This window comes from Mesoplodon densirostris, chromosome 5 (assembly GCF_025265405.1).
Source record: "Mesoplodon densirostris isolate mMesDen1 chromosome 5, mMesDen1 primary haplotype, whole genome shotgun sequence".
NCBI classification, from domain to species: domain Eukaryota; kingdom Metazoa; phylum Chordata; class Mammalia; order Artiodactyla; family Ziphiidae; genus Mesoplodon; species Mesoplodon densirostris.
In genome coordinates, this window is record NC_082665.1 from 123633390 (window position 1) to 123652323 (window position 18934).

General features: G+C 46.5%; 1 protein-coding gene across 1 annotated transcript in view; it reads left to right on the forward strand.

Moving 5' to 3' along the window:
- Window positions 1-18934, forward strand: part of PLCL2 (phospholipase C like 2) — a 213139-nt gene that overhangs the window by 136185 nt on the left and 58020 nt on the right. The window contains exon 4 of the mRNA XM_060099474.1: window positions 9402-9477. Coding sequence (XP_059955457.1) covers window positions 9402-9477 — 76 coding nt within the window. The remainder of the gene's footprint in view (window positions 1-9401; window positions 9478-18934) is intronic.

Sequence of the window (18934 nt, forward strand, 5' to 3'; positions counted from 1 at the left end):
TCTGATTTGAAGGATGGTTTTTAATAAGGTAAATCACCTTTGTGCATTCACTGTTTTAATTCCTCTAAGCTCTGGCTCTGTGATTTTATTGTTCTTTTTTCTTTTATTCCTCTATATAGTGCTTTTTCTCCCCCCTCCTTAATTTCCTCTTTATGGTGTTTTCTCTCTTTGCTCCTTTCTCCTCTCCTTCAACCTACAAATGTGTATTACTAAGGACTTCTAGTGGCTAATGCTGGAAGTGCCTCTCAGAAATACCCACAATGTAAACGTTTGGTCCATCCCAAGTGCACTAGGCACCAAAGCAACTAGGAGAAAGAAAGCCCCTAGAGCGATAAATTGGTTGTTTTGACTACATGATACTATTTATTTCCATGAATTTTATACTGAATCCAAATGGTTATTTAGATGAGTACAGGCAAAACCTGTATTACTCTGTGTGTAATAAGCATAATGTCTCTTTGCTTTTTTTTTTTTTTTTTTTTTTTACGGTATGCGGGCCTCTCACTGCTGTGGCCTCTCCCACTGCGGGGCACAGGCTCCGGACGCGCAGGCTCAGCGGCCATGTCTCATGGGCCCAGCCGCTCCGCGGCATGTGGGATCTTCCCCGACCGAGGCACGAACCCGTGTCCCCTGCATCGGCAGGCAGACTCCCAACCACTGCGCCACCAGGGAAGCCCGTCTCTTTGCTTTTATATTGACATGGTAATTCACTTCAGGAACTACCGTTTAGTTAAAACTTGAAGTTTAATCTGTGAAATGCAGCCCTTTCTAAGTGTGTGAATCTGGTTATATATTGATTGAGAGTGAGAAGGGGGTAGATGGAGACATTGACTGTGGTAGGAGAGGCTTTTCATCATGTGAAAATTCAGCTAGATACTTACAGATGAGATGGGATCTCAGTTTACAGGGTTTGATCTGAAATGTAGTGCATGAAGATTCAGCGTGTAGCTCAGATAAAAGGTAAGTAACAGGAGAGCTACGTGCCTCACCCTTAAGTACATACCACCCTAGCTTTGCAGTGAACTTTATGACGAATCAGAGCATGTTGAAAAGCTAGAGAATTCTTGGCTTCCTGAATGTGGACTCTGGGTCACTGTTAGCTCATAATTTGCTCCAGATTTATACAGCACTTGGCATCTCTTCTCTGGCAAGAAATGATTGTTAAAATAGTTGAATACAGTGTGGAGGAGGTCTTATATGATGCCAAAAGCATACTTCAGTTGACTATGATAGATACTGAGCGTTTAACTTTACTTCACAAGAAAATTGCATAGATCTTGAAACACTCTCCCTTTTATAGCCAGTTATAACACTTGTTTTGAACATGCAAATTCATTTGCATGTGATCAATACAGTAAGGGATCATTTTAACTGAACGCGGATTTTGTGTTTGCCCGTGCACGGTTTTGACGGCAAGAAACACTAGCGAGTGCAGAACGCTGCACCTGGGTGAACTGAATGTACACACCCCCCTCTCACACCCACCAGCTGCTACATCAGATCACCGGGTGTGTCCTGCGCTGCGCCCTCCGCATCTCAGTTATAACCTCTCACCAGACGTCAGACCCCCTCCCTCCACCGCTCACAGGAACTCAGGAGCTGCAGCCCTTCCCTCCAGGTCTTTTTCAAGGTCAGGTGCCGCACACCACGCACTGCTGTGTTTTCGCGTTTCCTTAACTACGTCCCATGTGCAGGACTGTGCTGTCACTTGTATTCTGCTCCTGCCTTTTGTAACGTGTCACTGCAGAATTTCTGAGTGTTGTGCCCTGACCCCATTTTCCCCACAAACCTTGTGTTTTTTATCACACGGTTTGTTTTATAGTGCGGTGATTTTTAGGACTACGTCTGTCACACAGCAGAACGGTCAGCACTGCCATCTTATTGTTCAGAGTTACCAAATGACCAAGTCCGGAGCTCCTAACACTGTAGACCTTCCAGAAGCTCTCCTCCCACCCCTGGAAATGTTCAACATCCTTGTTCGGTCCCTGACCCTCTGCCCACGCCTTCTGGGTCTCTTACACAGCTTCCCTCTGCTTGTTATTATCTGCAGTGTTGCTGTGATGTTTTCATCGCATTTATCTTTAAAATTCCTCCCTGTAGATGTAGACATTCTTTCCTCTCAGCTGCTACCTTGGTGCAGAAAACTTCCGATTTTCCAGCCCTAGAACCAAGCTTTCCCACGGTTTCTAGCTGCTGCTACAGATCCTCAAAAGACTGCCCCGTTCACTGCCAAGTCCTCTGCTCAGCTGGGGCGGAACTCCACTTCCTGGATGAGTTAACACCGTAGAGACACAGTGTAAACCTGGAAAAGCTTTGCAGCGGTCGGGTGCGGCACAGCCTCCTCATCTGTCCGGTTTACCCTCTTTGTCTTTGGCTCTTCCTTCTGTGCCCACAGCACATCAGTCACCAGGTCCTGCTCTGTCCTCCCCGGTGTACCCTCTCCAGCCCATCTCTCTTTCCCAGTCCCCCTGCGTCCTGCCCCCCACTTTCATACCCCCATCCCCCATTCCTTCCTTACTCTTTGTTCAGAGCCCGAAATTCTACCTTGATCACAGCACATCTCAGCTTAAAATTGTAACTCCGTATCGCATCCAGTCTGGCCCTTTTCTAACCACGTTCCCTACTTTCCTCTAACGCAAGTGGAAATGTCTAGAGAGCCTAACGGTTATTGCACATGGATCTCCGTCCTGGCCCCTCCCATCACACCCGCAAGGGGGTTGGTATGTGGCAGCGGCCACGTACACTCCTCTCTGCATATTCATTAACAATCCAGTCGTGCTTTCTATCTGGCAGAGTTCTTTCCTTTTTTTTTTTTTTTTAATTTTATGTTTTAACTGAAGTGTAGTTGATTTACAATGTCATGTTAGTTTCAGGTGTACAGCAAAGTGATTCAGTTAGACATATATATGCTGTATATATATTCTTTTTCATATTCTTTTCCATTATAGATTATTATAAGATATTGAGTGTAGTTCCCTGTGCTGTACAGTAGGTTCTTGTAGGTTCTTGCTGTACAGTAGGTTCTTGTTTATCTATTTTATATACAGTAGTGTATGTATATTGACCCCAAACTCCTAATTTATCCCTCTTGCCTTTCCCCGTTGGTAACCATAAGTTTGTTTTCTGTCTTTGGGTCTATTTCTGTTGTGTATATAAGTTCATTTGTATCATTTATTTTTTAGATTCCACATATAAGTGATATCATTTGATATTTGTCTGGCAGAGTTATTTCTCTCATTTTTCTATTATATAGGTTTTTTTCTGTAATTTTCTATAATTTGCATGGTGAAAAATGTGGAAGTAGAAGTTAGGTTTCATGAGGAAACTAGGACAGATTACTCTGGAAGCCGTTTGTTGTTTATAAAGTGTTTTCCTAGTGACCTTGCTGGAAGGGACGCTGACCTGGAACGCCTCAGCCCCGGGGTGGTGCCCGCACAGCGGCCTGTGTGAGGTGGAGGGGCTTTAACTGCAGCCTGCAGCTGAAGACTGCCACAGCTGTGCAACTTTTATGCCCCAGTTCAAATGTGTGATTTTTATATTATTTCCAAGTATTAAAAAGCTATGTTGTAATTCCCAGCAATAACTTTATAAATGGTTTCTCTTCCATTAGTTCAACTCTGTGACATTTTGCTGTACTTGGAAGCTTTCGCGAAAGGAAACATTACCTCTGCATTTCAATTTACAAGCCTCGGATCCCAGAGTTCCCGCATTTGATTCAAAAATTCTTCACCCACACAGTAATAATTATTGTAAAGTGTTAAAGACGAAAGTAGCATTGTTAGCTGAGGACGTTACTTTCAAGAACACAGGAAAAAAGCACCGAAGCTGACAGATTCCAGAGGGAATTTCGTTTTTATTTTCTGTACGTTCTCAGCGTTGGTGAACGGACTCACTTTGTAGGGCTGTGTAGCACAGGTTGCAAAACAGAAAATAAAGAAACAGTCTACAGAAATCTAGTAATATAAAATATATTAATGTAGTAATAGTTCTCATAGTCATACCTATAAACAGAGACGTTTGCCTTATACTAACATGGGGAGTTACTTTCAAAACAGGGCATTCTTTTTTTTTTTTTTTTTTTTGCTGTACGCGGGCCTCTCACTGCTGTGGCCTCTCCCGTTGCGGAGCACAGGCTCCGGACACACAGGGTCCGCGGCCATGGCTCGCGGGCCCAGCCGCTCCGCGGCATGTGGGATCTTCCGGGATCGGGGCACGAACCCGTGTCCCCTGCATCGGCAGGCGGACTCTCAACCACTGCGCCACCAGGGAAGCCCAACAGGGCATTCTTACAGAAGGCATTTTCTGGTTTCCTTCCAGCTTCATAAAGTATGAATTTTAATTTTTACTTTGCCTTTAGTTGAAACTTCCTACTTTCCATCTTCTTGAGACCTCTATTAAAACCTTATCTTAGGGGCTTCCCTGATGGCGCGGTGGTTAAGAATCCGCCTGCCGAGGAATGGGACACGGGTTTGAGCCCTGGTCCCGGAAGATCCCACATGCCAAGGAGCATCTAAGCCCATGCGCCACAACTACTGAGCCTGCGCTGTAGAGCCCGTGCTCCGCAACAAGAGAAACCACTGCAATGAGAAGCCCGCGCACCACAACAGAGTAGCCCCTTCTCGCTGCAACCAGAGAAAGCCCGTGCGCAGCAACGAAGACCCAATGCAGCCAAAAATAAATAAATAAATAAATTTCTTAAAAAAAAAAAAACAAAAAAAAAACACCTTATCTTAGAGTTGATCGAATTTATGAAATGGGTTTCTGGGCTATGTTAAATCTCTAGATTTTCCTAATGCATTTGTTCCAGAAATTTAGGAGGTACTGGTAACTGGACACTAATGTAAAATCCATTAACAACAACTATTTGAAAGCATCTTGTCTTGTAAACAATATGAGGGTCCACATGGTAAGTTACTCGGGCCGGCAGTGGGATGTCTGATTTCGGTGCTGAGACTTAACACCTGTGCATTTAAAGTGACTTGATGAAATGTGCATTAATGCAGATCATGCTTACAAAACCAGTCACTCTACCGGGCCTTGCGTTCTAGTCACATATTAATGTTACGTCTACAGAGAAAACAAGATAACTTAAAGCAGTTTTTGCCTTTGACTCATCTCTTGATGTCACTCCCCACGTACCTGCTCTTGTCTAGTCTGAGATGCTTATTCTAGTGGTTTCACATGAAATAGAAATGATTTCTGATTTCTGTGTTTTAATAATGAATTGGTTAGTGGAGCCAAGTGAACCATTTAATGTTGTCATTTTAAAAAATGTTTTTCCCAAGGTGCTTTATAGAAATATTACTTTGTAAAAACACACTTCTGGGCCCATGTCAGTAGCTGAGATGATGCGACATATTGTGTGTAACGGCTGCCGGGAGCCGGGACGTTCCTTGATGCTTCTGTCCATCCTCCTGGTTGGAATACGCTTTCCTCCTGTTCAGCTACTGCCCGCGGTCAAGACCTTCCTGGTATCGTGGAAACAGCAGAGGCTTTGAGTCAAACGGAATCCCTGTCCCCCCCGTTCACTAGTTACAGCCCTTTGCTCATCCCAGCAGGCGACCTTGGGAAAGTGGCTTCGCTCTCGGGTCCTCAGTGTTCACATCTGTGAAAGCAGCCCTACCAACACCCACCTCCCATGGACTTTGGTGAGCATTAGAGGACATGGAGGACGCCAAGTACATACCTGATGCCAAGGAGGCGTTGAAATACTTCCATGTTGACTCATTCAGCCAACACTTGTACTGTTTATAATTGCACCTCGTCACAGAGTGGCAGACCCAGCCCGAGCGGCAGCGCCCCTAGATCTGATGGTGCCTCCATGGTCTCCCTGCTGTGTCCGTAGTGCTTTCAGTCATAGTCATCAGCCGCGCGAGAACAAGACCTCAGCCAGCTGGGTAGCCAGGCAGGGAGGCCCGGCCTGTCCTGGTCCTGCCCTCTCGGCCCACTGGACCTTTAACCGAGTGCGCTTACAGGAGCCCACAGGCCAGAGAGTCCCCTGAACAACATCTAGACGGGGCCTTTACTCGAGGAGAACTCACACGAATATTGCAGGAGTGGAGGGTTAATGGACTGAAGCTGTGGACAAGAACTATAAACTTAATATGTCCCCTGCAGCTATAAAAAGGTATAAACTGGCAGTTCCTCCTCCCAGAGGGAGTGATGCACCCATTCCATGACAGGTGTGGGGAGGTGAATCATCTCTGCTGAGGTCTGGGTGGGTTTTCTTTCTTCCTGTGTCTGAAAGTTGCTGATTGGTTGGCAGGTACCCACCTCTCTTGGGCTGACTGCCTCTGGAATCCCCTCCAATATGCTCTGCAGGGACCTGCCGCTGTTCACTTCCCAGCCCGGGGGGCTGGCTTTTCACTGTGTTTGCATCCTTCACCTGGGGTGTTAGCCACCTTCATAATTTATATACTGTACATAAGTCGGGGGCGCACATTCACCCCCATTACCGGGAGAAGGACTTGCTATTGAACTGTCCCACTACCCTGCCCTGGCTTAGGAGCATCTCACTGTCACCCCCAGGAGCACGTGGGCAGCGGTGGCACTGCCACGTTTTATGTGATTTACTGTTTGCTCGTGGCCCCGGGTCGCTCTGCTCTTCATGCGTTCTCAGCACCGACCTCAGGGTCCCACACGTGCAGCCTCAGCGCATGACTGTCCCCAGAGTAAAGGATAGGTCCTCCGGCGTCACAGAGCACAGGGGCAGGGCAGCCATCCTTCTCTAGCCCCTGGAGGTGGACGTGTGTTTCTGAAGCCTTTCGTGTCTTTTACAGTTAAAAGGTGCAGCACTCTTTAACCTTTGGCAATACTTTAAACTGGAAGATGCTTCTAAGAGTAATAGTGCGATTTGTTGTTTCTCTGAGCTTCTTCACACCAGGCTTGTTAAGCAAAACTAGTATCAGTAATGGGTGTGTAAAACATTGCCAATGAGAACAGGACAGGAAGGCACACTCATTCAGCTAACTGGGGGCTTCCAGAAGGAGCTCTGCCGGGCCCCCGGGTGAGCGCGGAGTCCACTGCGACTTCACCATTGGCAAGTTCCAGCCGCAAGCATCCTCTCCTGGAATCCCCACAATATTATGAGCCCGCATAGTGTCTTTTATTCAGCTCAGTTTACAGGTAGGAAATTATGGCTCCGTGATGTTTAATACGTTGTCCTAGATGACAAAGCTGAGGAACCCATGTAAATCTGTGCTCGTTCTGCGCCTGCCCCAGCCCCGATGTGGATCTGTTTTGACCACCTTCCCCCGTAGGCTGTCTGGATGCGTGAGTCTGGCCTTAATGCTGCTGTTTTGTTCTCTTGCTTTCCTTCTGTTACTGCTCCTGTCCTACCCACTCGTCTCAGGACCAGGTTCATTTTGTTGCTTTTTCCCCGTTTGAACGATGGCGGCACGGTTGGCCAGTTCTTTGATGCTGAGCTGTGACAACCACCATCCTTGCTGGGGGAAGTCCTTGCTTTGTGATGCCTCTCGTTTGGCTCGGCATCAGAGCTGAAGAAGGTTACTGAGGATGGTATGAACCTTTTCAGTATGCAAATTGTGTAATGGTACAAATGACTTTCTATCAGTATAATCGAGTTCTGAGCTCTTCATTTTTATCACTGCCTGTTCAATATGTCAAGCTGTAAAGTAGAATATTTAAATTTGCAGGAATGACTCAGATCTTGAAGAACGAATGTGAAAATACCGAATCCCTAAGTGGGAGCCGTGCCACTGGGCTATGCACTTCCTGAAGACAGGGGCTGTGTCCTGTAGGTCACCCTGCCCCCCATTCCTGCTCAGCGGCTGCCCACAGGACACCTTCCATGAATAATGAATGAAGGCATAAGTGAACACCTGCTTTGGCCTTCAAACGTCACAGTGTTTACTATAATTTTCTTAGAACAGTGGAAGTTGATAAATGCTGTGTGACTCACTTTAAGAATCTGGTGTACTTCTTAAGAGGCGTGTTGATTATGCTTTAGTTTAAAGAAGTATAACTAATAAAATATGGTGTTCTTTGAGTTATATAAGTAATCCAACCTACGTATATTTAGTTTCTATAAAATAATTACTATGGCAGCTAGTGATAAATACTATAAAGAAAAACAAGGCAGAATTTAGAGGAATGGACAGTGATGGGTTGATATTTGTTATACAAGATAGAATGGCCCTGTAAAAGAGATGAGTAATATTATCATGTGAAATATTTAAATACAAAAAGCTAATAATCAACAGGGGCCTACTGTATAGCACAGGGATCTCTACTTACTATTCTGTAATAACCTATATGGGAAAAGAATCTGAAAAGGAATAGATACATGTATATGTATAACTGAATCACTTAGCTGCTCACCTGAAAATAACGTTGTAAATCAACTATACTCTGATATAAAATAAAAATTAAATTAAGGGCCTCCCTGGTGGCGCAGTGGTTGAGAGTCCGCCTGCCGATGCAGGGGATACGGGTTCGTGCCCCGGTCTGGGAGGATCCCATATGCCGCGGAGCGGCTGGGCCCGTGAGCCATGGCCGCTGGGCCTGCGCATCCGGAGCCTGTGCTCCGCAACGGGAGAGGCCACAACAGTGAGAGGCACGCATACCGCAAAAAGAAAAAAAAAAAAAAAAAAAATTAAATTAAAAACAAAAACAAAAAGCTAGAGTCTACAGTTATGGCAAGGATCATAATTGTCCCCATTTGAGCCATGAGAACTGAATCTGGCCATCCCATTTTCATAGTGATTTTAGAGCCAAAAAGTTTACTTCAGACAGATCTTTCCCCAGCATTTTGGTGAGTAAAATAATTGGTCAGCTGTACCCTGTTCCTTTTTCCTAATTCAAGCGCGGCTCCTAAAACAAGCACATGCAATTTAGAACAAGAACTCAACACTGAATTTTTAAAATCACTGATAGGCACATTAAAACTACTTGTTTGAGTGATAGCATTAGTGATGCATCAAAGAAATGCTGTTTTTTGATCCTCATCGTAAGCTTTAAACTGATTCAGATGGAGGCATCTTGGCTGAGGTGAGTAAGGCATGTAGGCGCTGGAGCTTTCCATAAGGTGACGCAGGAGGTTTTGTTAAAATGAAGGACAGATTGGATGTGCACACATATTTATTTGTAGCTTTTCACACTGAAACGAACTCAGGTACTGGCTTGAGGTTCAAATCCAGTGTTGTGCAAGCCTAACCACCCGAGGAATATACTCATCACAGCCTGGTCTAAGCCCTTGTGTGGGGAGGTGTGACTGTATCATGTAACACGTACACACATGAACTTGAGTAGTGAGACGTCAGATGGAGGGACGAGTCGCCACATCCCCTCAGCCGCGTTGGGGGAAGAGCCTCACGCCCGAGCGCAGACCCTCCTGTGTCCAGCTGTCTGTGTGACCTCCTGTCTGGATGTTTCCTCTGCAGATGATCCAGTCCCTCAAGGCGTTGATTGAAAATGCAGACGCTGTGTATGAAAAGATTGTACACTGTCAGAAGGCAGGTGAGTGAGAATTTGTTTCTTTTCTTTTTTTTTTTTTTTTCTTTTTGCGGTATGCGGGCCTCTCACTGTTGTGGTCTCCCCCGTTGCGGAGCACAGGCTCCGGATGCGCAGGCCCAGCGGCCATGGCTCACGGGCCCAGCCGCTCCGCGGCATATGGGATCCTCCCAGACCGGGGCACGAACCCGTATCCCCTGCATCGGCAGGCGGACTCTCAACCACTTGCGCCACCAGGGAGGCCCTGTTTCTTTTCTTTAAAATAAAGTTAGTAGTGTCATCTCTTTTGCCCCTGAGCTACTTCATCTTTTTGATACTATATCAAGAAAACCAGATACAAAAAGGATTTCTTCATACTAATTCACTGGTTCTCAAGCCTGGATAATAGACTCACCTGGGGAGAGCTTTTAAAATATATTGACATGGTCTGGGGTGTGGCTTAAGCGTTCATAGCTGTTAAAGGTTCCCAAGCATTTCTAAGCTGCAGCCCAGATTGAGACCCTCTGCGCTAAATCTCTACCACCTCCGTGGGCACCAGTTACAACCTCTTGAAATTGTTAATGCACTGACATTTTCACATGCTGAGGAATTCATTCATTTCACAACCAAATGTTACGCTAGATTACAAAATTCTACTTACATAAACAACCGTCTCGGTAATTTTAGCTGTGATAAAACCAAAAAGTCAAGTGTTCTGCATTGTAATAAGAATAGGCAAAATGCAATTCGTTCAATTTTCAAATTTTGAGTGTCAATTTGGAAGGTTCTAATGTGGAGAATATTTGTAATTCATAAATAAGAGTATCTGTCCTTAATTTCTAGGGTTTTTGGTTGCTGTTCCTTCAAATCAAGAGGCCATAACTGTTACCTAGCCGTAAAAAAAAGTCATCTCTTATCTCAGAAATGAACTCGTTTAAAATAGATGAAAGGCAAAGATGCATGCGACAATTTCTCTTTGGGGGTTTATTGAAGAATATGCACATTAGTGACTAATCAACAGACAAAAATCCTCATCTCGTTAGCAGAATATTATTAGCAAAGTAATCTTTCTACTTCTAGTCCTTTCTGAGACACTTACGACCACAATTAAAGCAAGTTACGTCAAATACCACTTTTTATCATGTCACTACCCTATACAAAATCATTGAGTAGCTGACCAAATCTTAACTTCTAACTTCCTATGCAAAGTCATTGCCAACTGGCCCACCCACTTTGCCAATGTTATATTAAAAGGTATTAATTAAGTCGTGTTCATTTATTTAATACATATGTCTTGAACTTGTTCTATGCCTAAGATACGTGTAAGAGCTGTTACATACCAAAATATTAAAAAAATAAGCAAGATTGGTTTTCGTCTTCTAGAACCTTCAAATCAAACAGGACGTATGGAAGTAACCACACACAGTGAGACGCATTGAGTACTTACTGGGTGTGACTCAGGAGCCTGAACTTGGCTTGTGAGGCAGTGGGGAGCCCCTGGTTTTTTAGTAGAAGGGGAGTGAAGTTGAGCTTTCAGGTGACCATCATAATAGCTGTGTGCAGAGGACTGTTGTGGGCAGGACCCGCTGGAGGTTGTCGGGAACCCGCTGGAGGTTGTTGAGGAAGGAGATGTGAGTTGTTCATCCAGCCGGGCTTTGGGCTGCCCCGCCTCCTCCACCATCCCTTGTGTGTTTCCACTTAGATTTCCACAGGGTAGGACCTCTGTCTCCCTCCTCTCTGCCAGTCTGTCCTTGTCTTCTTCTCATCTCATCAGTCTCCCAGGGGCTTTCCTGATTCCGGGATGTGTGTTCCAGACCCATTCCATTCAGCCCTTCAGACATGTATCTGGTTCAGCCGATCAAGCCTCTTCGGTCATTGTGTCTTTTATTAACGTGTCCCATCTTCCAAACGGGACAGTGACCTCCTGTGCACCAGGCTTGCATGCTGAGTGACTCTCTCTGTTTTACCCGTGACATCTGTTCTAACATCTGCACAGCGGAGTCGCTCAGATATTAACTGGCTAAATGTGATTTGGCTTTTATGAAGCATTCGATTCTATTAAGTGCATGTATTGCTATGAGAATTGTGGACCGTTAGCATCTGAAACCACAATTTATGGGAAAAAAAGAACTGGCTATTAATTTAACAGTTTGAGTTATTGGCAATTCTTTGCAACTTCCTTGGCTTATGAAATTAGATAATGTCTAGCGTCATGCAGCTTCATGTTGTTTTTCTGTTCGATTTCAGTAAGGGATATATTTGCTTGTATTTAAAAAGCTGAAGGGTCTTGTCTGTTAAGGGTTTTGCTTGGGGAGGTAGGAGTGGGGATAACCGCTGTGTAATGGTCTGAGTTGCTTCGGGTTGAAAGCCCTTCAGAAGCACATAACGATCATCTCTCGGTTTCATAATTACTGCCGACCGCCTACACAGCCCTTCTGTTGTCCCAAGTGCTTATTTTAGAGTCTCTTGATCTTTGTTTCTTATGTTTACAGTTATCGTAAGGCATATTGTTCTTAGTCATCTGAAGAGTTGCTAATTTGTATTGGGCTCAATAGCATTTGCATAAGGTTTTACTTTTGGTGAGTAATTGTTCTCCTGCTTGCAGATCTTTAATCTCGCAATGACAAAGTGAAGATATAGGTCACCAAAGTGCTGGAAGAGGGGATTATTTTAGAAGTATTCCACACTTTTAAAGACAAACCTATATTCTTATTAGATAAACCTTCATGTAAATAAGTGAAAATAAGGAGTTACACTCCACCCGCCTCCAGTCCCGTGTTGAAAAGTGCACCCAGCTGGGACAGGTTCAGACTCCCCGCTGTGTAACTGATTTTTTGGAGCCAGAAATGAGTCTGCTGATGCTGTTATTGGGAGGAGAGGCCGGGGAGGAATGCCGGTAAATGAAGACCCACAGCCAAGGTGGGCCAGGAAGCTGCTCGCGCAGCAGACAGGGACCCAAAGGGACCAAGGAAGGGAGGTGAGAACAGCCAGGTGAGGGGCAGTTGGGGCAGCCTGTGTAGCCCACTCTTTTAAGAAGAGAATATGCCAGCACAGAAGTTTGGCGGGTTAAAGGGAAATCTTAATAAGGGAAATCTTAGTAAGAAAACCACGTTCCTAGGAATATGGAAGATCCAGTGAAGAGGCGAAGAGAAAGATGCTAAAAGATGAGCCCAGGATAAAGGATGCAGGAAGTGAGGAGGGCAGGAATCAAGCGTAGCTGTGAAACACTTGACCTTGGAAAGGGAGAGCCGTGGCGTGTGGACGCATCCTGGGGTGGAGGAGTGTTTTCCACTGAGAAGGCGGGGACGCCAGCTCTTGGGTGAGGTGGAAGGGGGGACAGGAAGGGCAGGATGTGGAGCATTTGCTCAGAGCCAGAGGCCAGTGGTGCCAGCGACAGGGACTGACTGAATGTTTGGATCGCGGGGAGGGATGTGGGATGAGTGGATCTGGGCTGCCACACGACTGAGAAAGACAGAGAAGTGATGGATGGCACGGCCGTGCAGGAACGGGTGTGTGTGAAGTAACAAGCACACGTCCTACTGGGTCTAACAAATGCTTGTTCTCTCAGGAAGTATCCAAGTGGGTGATGGAAAGGAACACACATGGGGGTGGCAGGGCCAGAATCTCCAGAGGGAGAAGCACTGTAGAAGTTCATACAAGTTCTTTTTCAAAAGTTTATAAAAGCTGATAAAAGATTAGCCGGATTCTTTCAGGGGAAACATCTTTTCCACTTTCTGATGTCTAGCTCTTTCTCTCCTTCAGTGGCCCCAAACGGCAGCCTGTGTTTGAATTTTAGTTAGTCACTGAATCGATCTGTTCCGTAAAGAATAGGAAGATGATCTAGGAGGTGGTCTAGACTGCTTTGCTTCGGTGCATTGGATGTTTCCATCAGGTGAATTTAAATGGAAAATCATTTGTTCTCTGGGAAGAAAAAAAGAAATCAATGACTTATTTCCTGTCAATAACTTACTTCCTGTCCAAGATGGTGCATTAACACATGCATTTAATGTCCACTCCCTTCTGAGCCTCATTAAAATGACAGTAGGGTTTTTTTTTTTTTAAATAAAAAACTTATAGGGGCAAAGAAAATGGGAGCAACAAAATTTTGGAAACAGGAAAAAGAAAGTTGACTTAGCTGACTCGGGAAAGCTGAGTCTGAAGCTGGTGGGGATGGGGACACAGTCTGACTTCGTGGAGACCCCACCAGGCTGGGACCTGGTGGCAGCAGATGCCTCTGGGGGTCGGGGTAAAGGTGGGAATAAAAGGGGAGAGCTGTCCGAAAGCTGGATTCAGGAGCAGCTAGGTTCCAGACGGCCGAGAGTCATGACGGTGGGGAGCTTGAAAATAGCCAAATTCTCATCCTTCATCTGGGCAGTTTAATAAGTAATTCTTGGGGAAAAAAATCTAAACAGTATATGCCTGTTACTTAGCAATACGGACATAGATACTCAAAAAGGAAACAAACTCAGCTAAAGGGGTTGAATGTTAACTGCTTCTGGAGAGGGGGGATTGGTGACAACTCTTTATCTTTTTTTTTTTTCTTGCGGTACGCGGGCCTCTCGCTGTTGTGGCCTCTTTCTTTGCGGAGCACAGGCTCCGGACGCGTGGGCTCAGCGGCCATGGCTCACGGGCCCAGCCGCTCCATGGCATGTGGGATCTTCCCGGACTGGGGCAGGAACCCGCGTCCCCTGCATCAGCAGGCGGACTCTCAACCACTGCGCCACCAGGGAAGCCCAAACTCTTTATCTTTAAACTAGGTGTATGCATCCTTCTGCCAAATATTATATCACTGCTAAATTTAAACTTAATTTAATTTACTAAGTTTAAGAAAGAGGAAGGAAGGGATGGAGCGGTGGAGGCTGCGACAGGAATCCTTGACCTGCGTGGTCCTGGAGGAGGCGTGGCCACGCCCACCAGGCTTGGGGCCAGGTGGGTGAGGCAGGTGCTTGCCGCCCAGGACCCCTGCCACCCCGGCTTTCTGGGCAGGCCAGGTGCAGAGGTGGTGTCTGCACCCAGTGGGCGAGAGCCTGGCTCCTCTTCTGGCAGGAGAGTCGGGTCCCTGCTCTTTCCAGTTTCCCGTTAGGGGAGGGGCAGTCAAGCCCTAAGTGAAAGATAGCCCAGCCATGGCCCCCCAACCTGTTCAAGTAGAAGCTTCTATTCTGAAAGCTCTGAGGGGCTCCCATTGCATGGCAGGGGTGCATCATTACTGAGTAAAGTGGGATGGAAGGCAGCTTTCGAAATAACAAAAGCTTTAATTGCCCTTCATTTTAATCTGCTTACTGGAAATTTTTCTGTAATGGATTCTACACATCTCTGCTTTCTTAAGTTTGGCTGCCAAAAGTAATTTGAACTTTTGATGACCCAGGGTGGTTATTTGCTGTGGTTAATGCAGCAATGCCCCGAGGAGCCTTAAGTTTTCAGGGCCCTTACGCTGTGCACTGGGGCTTCCTGTTCAGATCCTGTCCCAGGGGTCAGAGTTGAGTTCCATCTCCTCTCCTTCGGCTTTCACTCCCTACTGCTCCTGCAGTTCGTGCTGCATTTCCCACTGCCTGTTCGTACATGACTCTTTTGTTCTCTTTCTGATTTGCTGCTTCTGGTCTGCCGGCCTTTCCCCTGGGACCAAGATTGATAGATTTATCTTACCTCAAAGCAGAGAGAGCCTGACGCATCCGTTTGAGGAGAACAAGCAGGATGTCAGGCAGACCTACGTGACATTGCTCAGAGGCCTCTGTTATTTTGCAAACTCCTGGGATTTCAGTGTGTTCTTAGCAGGGAAGGTTTCCGGAGAAGTAACCTGCCACCATCCATCCTCTGCTGTGCTCACATCATTGTCTCGCTCAACACAACAAACGTAAAATCATCTGTACGAGTCATTCTGAAAACACTTCACAGTGTTCAGTTAGCAATGTTTGCAAAAGGAATCCTGGGGGCTTCTAACTTTTGTCTTCGCTTATGTCAGGCTGTTTCTCAGCCCCAATTTACAGAAGTAAGAGGTTCTTCCCTGGGGATCCAGCACAGGCTCCTGGGCCCCCTGTACCATGTCTTGCTGTGTGGTATTACGTTAGTCACTCGACTTCTCTCTGGCTCATTCTCCTCCTTCTAAGTGACAGTGAGTTGTATGCGACCCCGATAGCCCCACGGGTTCTAGAATACAGTGACCTCAGATCAGTTGCCTAAGCAGCAATTTTGGAATGGCCTGATTACAGTCACCTAAAAAGAGAAGATCAAATAAGTAATCCCATGTGATGGCACGGTGCATGAGTTGCATGCAGCCTGTCAGTGTGCGTTTCAAGGGGGAGAGTTAATGCCTCACTTTGAAGGTGAAGAGTGACCTCTCTGAAGGTGAGACACATGAACCCTTAACTCCTTTGGGACCCTCGGCCTCTTTCCTCTTCTAAGAATCACCAGATGCTCTCCCGGAGGGCACTTTACTTAACTAACAGTTAGTGAAACCACAGAAGCCAAGAAGTAGCAAGGTCATTGTCGATGGGCCAGCCTGCTCCCCGCCCCATCCTTCTTTTTTTTTTTTTCTTTTTTTTTTGCGGAACACGGGCCTCTCACTGCTGTGGCCTCTCCCGTTGCGGAGCACAGGCTCCGGACGCGCAGGCCCAGCCGCTCTGCGGCACGTGGGATCTTCCCGGACCGGGGCACGAACCCGCGTCCCCTGCATCAGCAGGCGGACTCCCAACCACTGCGCCACCAGGGAAGCCCTCCATCCTTCTTAATTTTCTCAAAAGGAACCTTTGCTGATGGTAAGGGAGGGTAGAGGGATGATCACAAAAGTGACACCTAGGCCAACTCAGGCAGGAAGGCTAAACAAACAAGCAGTCTGTAGGAACCAGCTGTCTCACCACAACCCCCCATCTCGGGTGCCCATCACCCCATCCTGCCTTCAGACGACCACATAGCTGCCATCGCAGCAGGATTTCCTACAAGTGTGGTCAGAGTCTCCTAGGGACACTTGTGTAAAGTGCAGTTTCTTTGCTTCACCCACCAGTATCCTCGGGGTTGGGGCCCAGGAATTTGCATTTGAATGAGAAGCTCTCTTTAGAGGGTGGAGCAGAGAGAGGCCCCTCCTGGGTTCATGCTCACCTCTGAGCCTCTCCCCACCCCTCCCCGCCCTGCAAAGGGTGACTGCTCCGTGCCTGCCGGATTGATGAGAGCAATTCCTTCTTCCCAGCACGGCTTTCACTGGTGACATTTCCCGGTGCCAGGAGTGAAGGGGAGGGAGGCGGGCAGATGTGTGACCTCCCTGGATATCTGTCCTGTGCGCCGATCCCGAAGCTGTGCTTTCTTGTCCCTTCTTCCTCTGCCTCCTCCTTCCCTGTAAACCCAGAGTCTCTGAACGCATCACTTTTCATCTAAATGGCAACTCTCAGGCTTCCTGGTGGCGCAGTGGTTGGGAGTTGGCCTGCCAATACAAGGGACACAGGTTCAAGCCCTGGTCTGGGAAGATCCCACATGCCCTGGAGCAACTAAGCCCGTGCGCCACAGTTACTGAGCCTGTACTCTAGAGCCCGTGAGCCACAACTCCTGAGCCCACATGCCACAACTACTGCAGCCCGTGCGCCTAGAGCCCATGCTCTGCAGCAAGAGAAGCCACTGCAATGAGAAGCCCACGCACTGCAACGAAGAGTAGCCCCTGCTCGCCGCAACTAGAGAAAGCCCGTGCACAGCAAAGACCCAACACAACCAAAAATAAATAAATAAATAAATGGCAACTCTCAGCATCTCAGCAGATTATCTTCTGGGGAGGGGTCAGGCTTCCTTCAACTCTGACACTCCCATAAAAACCATTTTTGTTATTATTCCATCATACTTGTTTATTAAATTTGAGAAGAACCACAAGTCAAGTGAAGTCCACAGTAAATTAAATCATCTTTCTCAAATACCAGAAGGTTTTATACACACACAAACACACACACACACACACACACACACACATATCTGATTAGGTATTCTTGGATCTAAAATGAAGTAAATAGCCTAGATGGTCTCTAAGGCTTTTTCTGTCTTTCAAATTCTGTGGTATAGAAATCATATGATATGATATATGATATATAATATAATATAAATAAGGGACTGTAGTGGGTAAAGTGAACAAATGCATTCTAAGAATGTTTTAACAATATTTAGAGGTAAATCTTCTAAGAATAAGGAATTTGAAATAATTTTAATTAACCTGTATTCTTTCATTATAGGTCAGTGCCTTGTCAAAAATATGTCATTACACGTGTTAACATAGTAAAGGAAAAATGCAGTCGTGCATCTGTGGAATGTGTTTAATGCTGTACTAAGTATTAGAGGTGCAGAAACTAATGCACGGTCTCTGCTACCATTGAAAGTTATAAAACACAACAAAGCCAGTAGATTAGGCAACGGGTATAAGTGGAATCTGAGAAAAGGAGCAGGCCAGGGGGTTTTGTTGGTAGGGAGGGGGTAGGGCTTGAACTAGGGGCTTGAGAGAGGCAGGTACGGTCCGTGTGAGGAGAGCGGAGGGACGGGGCTTTTCTGCTGGGCCAGAGGGGAGAGGCTTCATCGTCCAGGTGTGCTTTCCACGCACATGACGTACATTGTCCTGTCCGAAGGGAAATGTTTGCTTTGGGAAGCAGCAGAAATTAGGGTTGGAAGTAGAGGTTGGGTTCTATGACGGGAGCCTTTTAATTCAAGGATAAAGTGTTTGGCGTTGACTTCTAAGGCCAACATTGCCCAAAGCCTGATTTGAGGAACACTAGTCGTGCTCCTTGGGCGAAGGGTTTCATCACCAAATCTTCATAACACAACGTGTTCCCCTTTGGAGATTCTTGGGACACATCAGCATGCTAAATATTCCCTAGTTTAACTCAGCATATCCCAAACCAAATGTATTTGGTTATAAAGCCCTTCTTTCAAGCTCTGTCTGTCAACGTTTTGAACACTTCTGGAATCTGCCGTAGGCCGTGGGGTCATGAAATAGTTTGGGACAGGCCTGGGGACTCACTGACCAACCCATCTCTCTCCTCTGCCCTCCATGTTCCAATACCCCACACAGCACTGGAATGTGGGGGCCTGAGCTACTGGGGTAGGGGGAAGGTGATTGTGAAGGTCTGGTTCAGGTGTGCTGGGCCAGGGATCATGTAGGGTGGCTGTCTTGGTCCAGTCGGGCTGCTATAACAGAGTATCACAGACCAGAGGGCTTAAAACTACAGAGACTTACCTCTCACAGCTCGGGAGGCTGGGAAGTCCAAGATCACGAGGTGAGGGCCCATTTCCTGGTTCGGAGCTGGCACTTTCTTGCAGGGTCCTCACATGGTGGAAGGGGTACAGCTTTAAAAGAGCACTAATCCCATTCATGAGGGCTCCATACTCCTGACCTAAGCACCTCCCACAGGCCCCACCTCCTAACACCATCCCTTTGGGCATGAGGGTTGCAACATGGATTGGGGTCGGGCAGGGGGACACAAAGCAGACCCCAGCAGAGGGTCAAATGGAAATAGCTAGCATA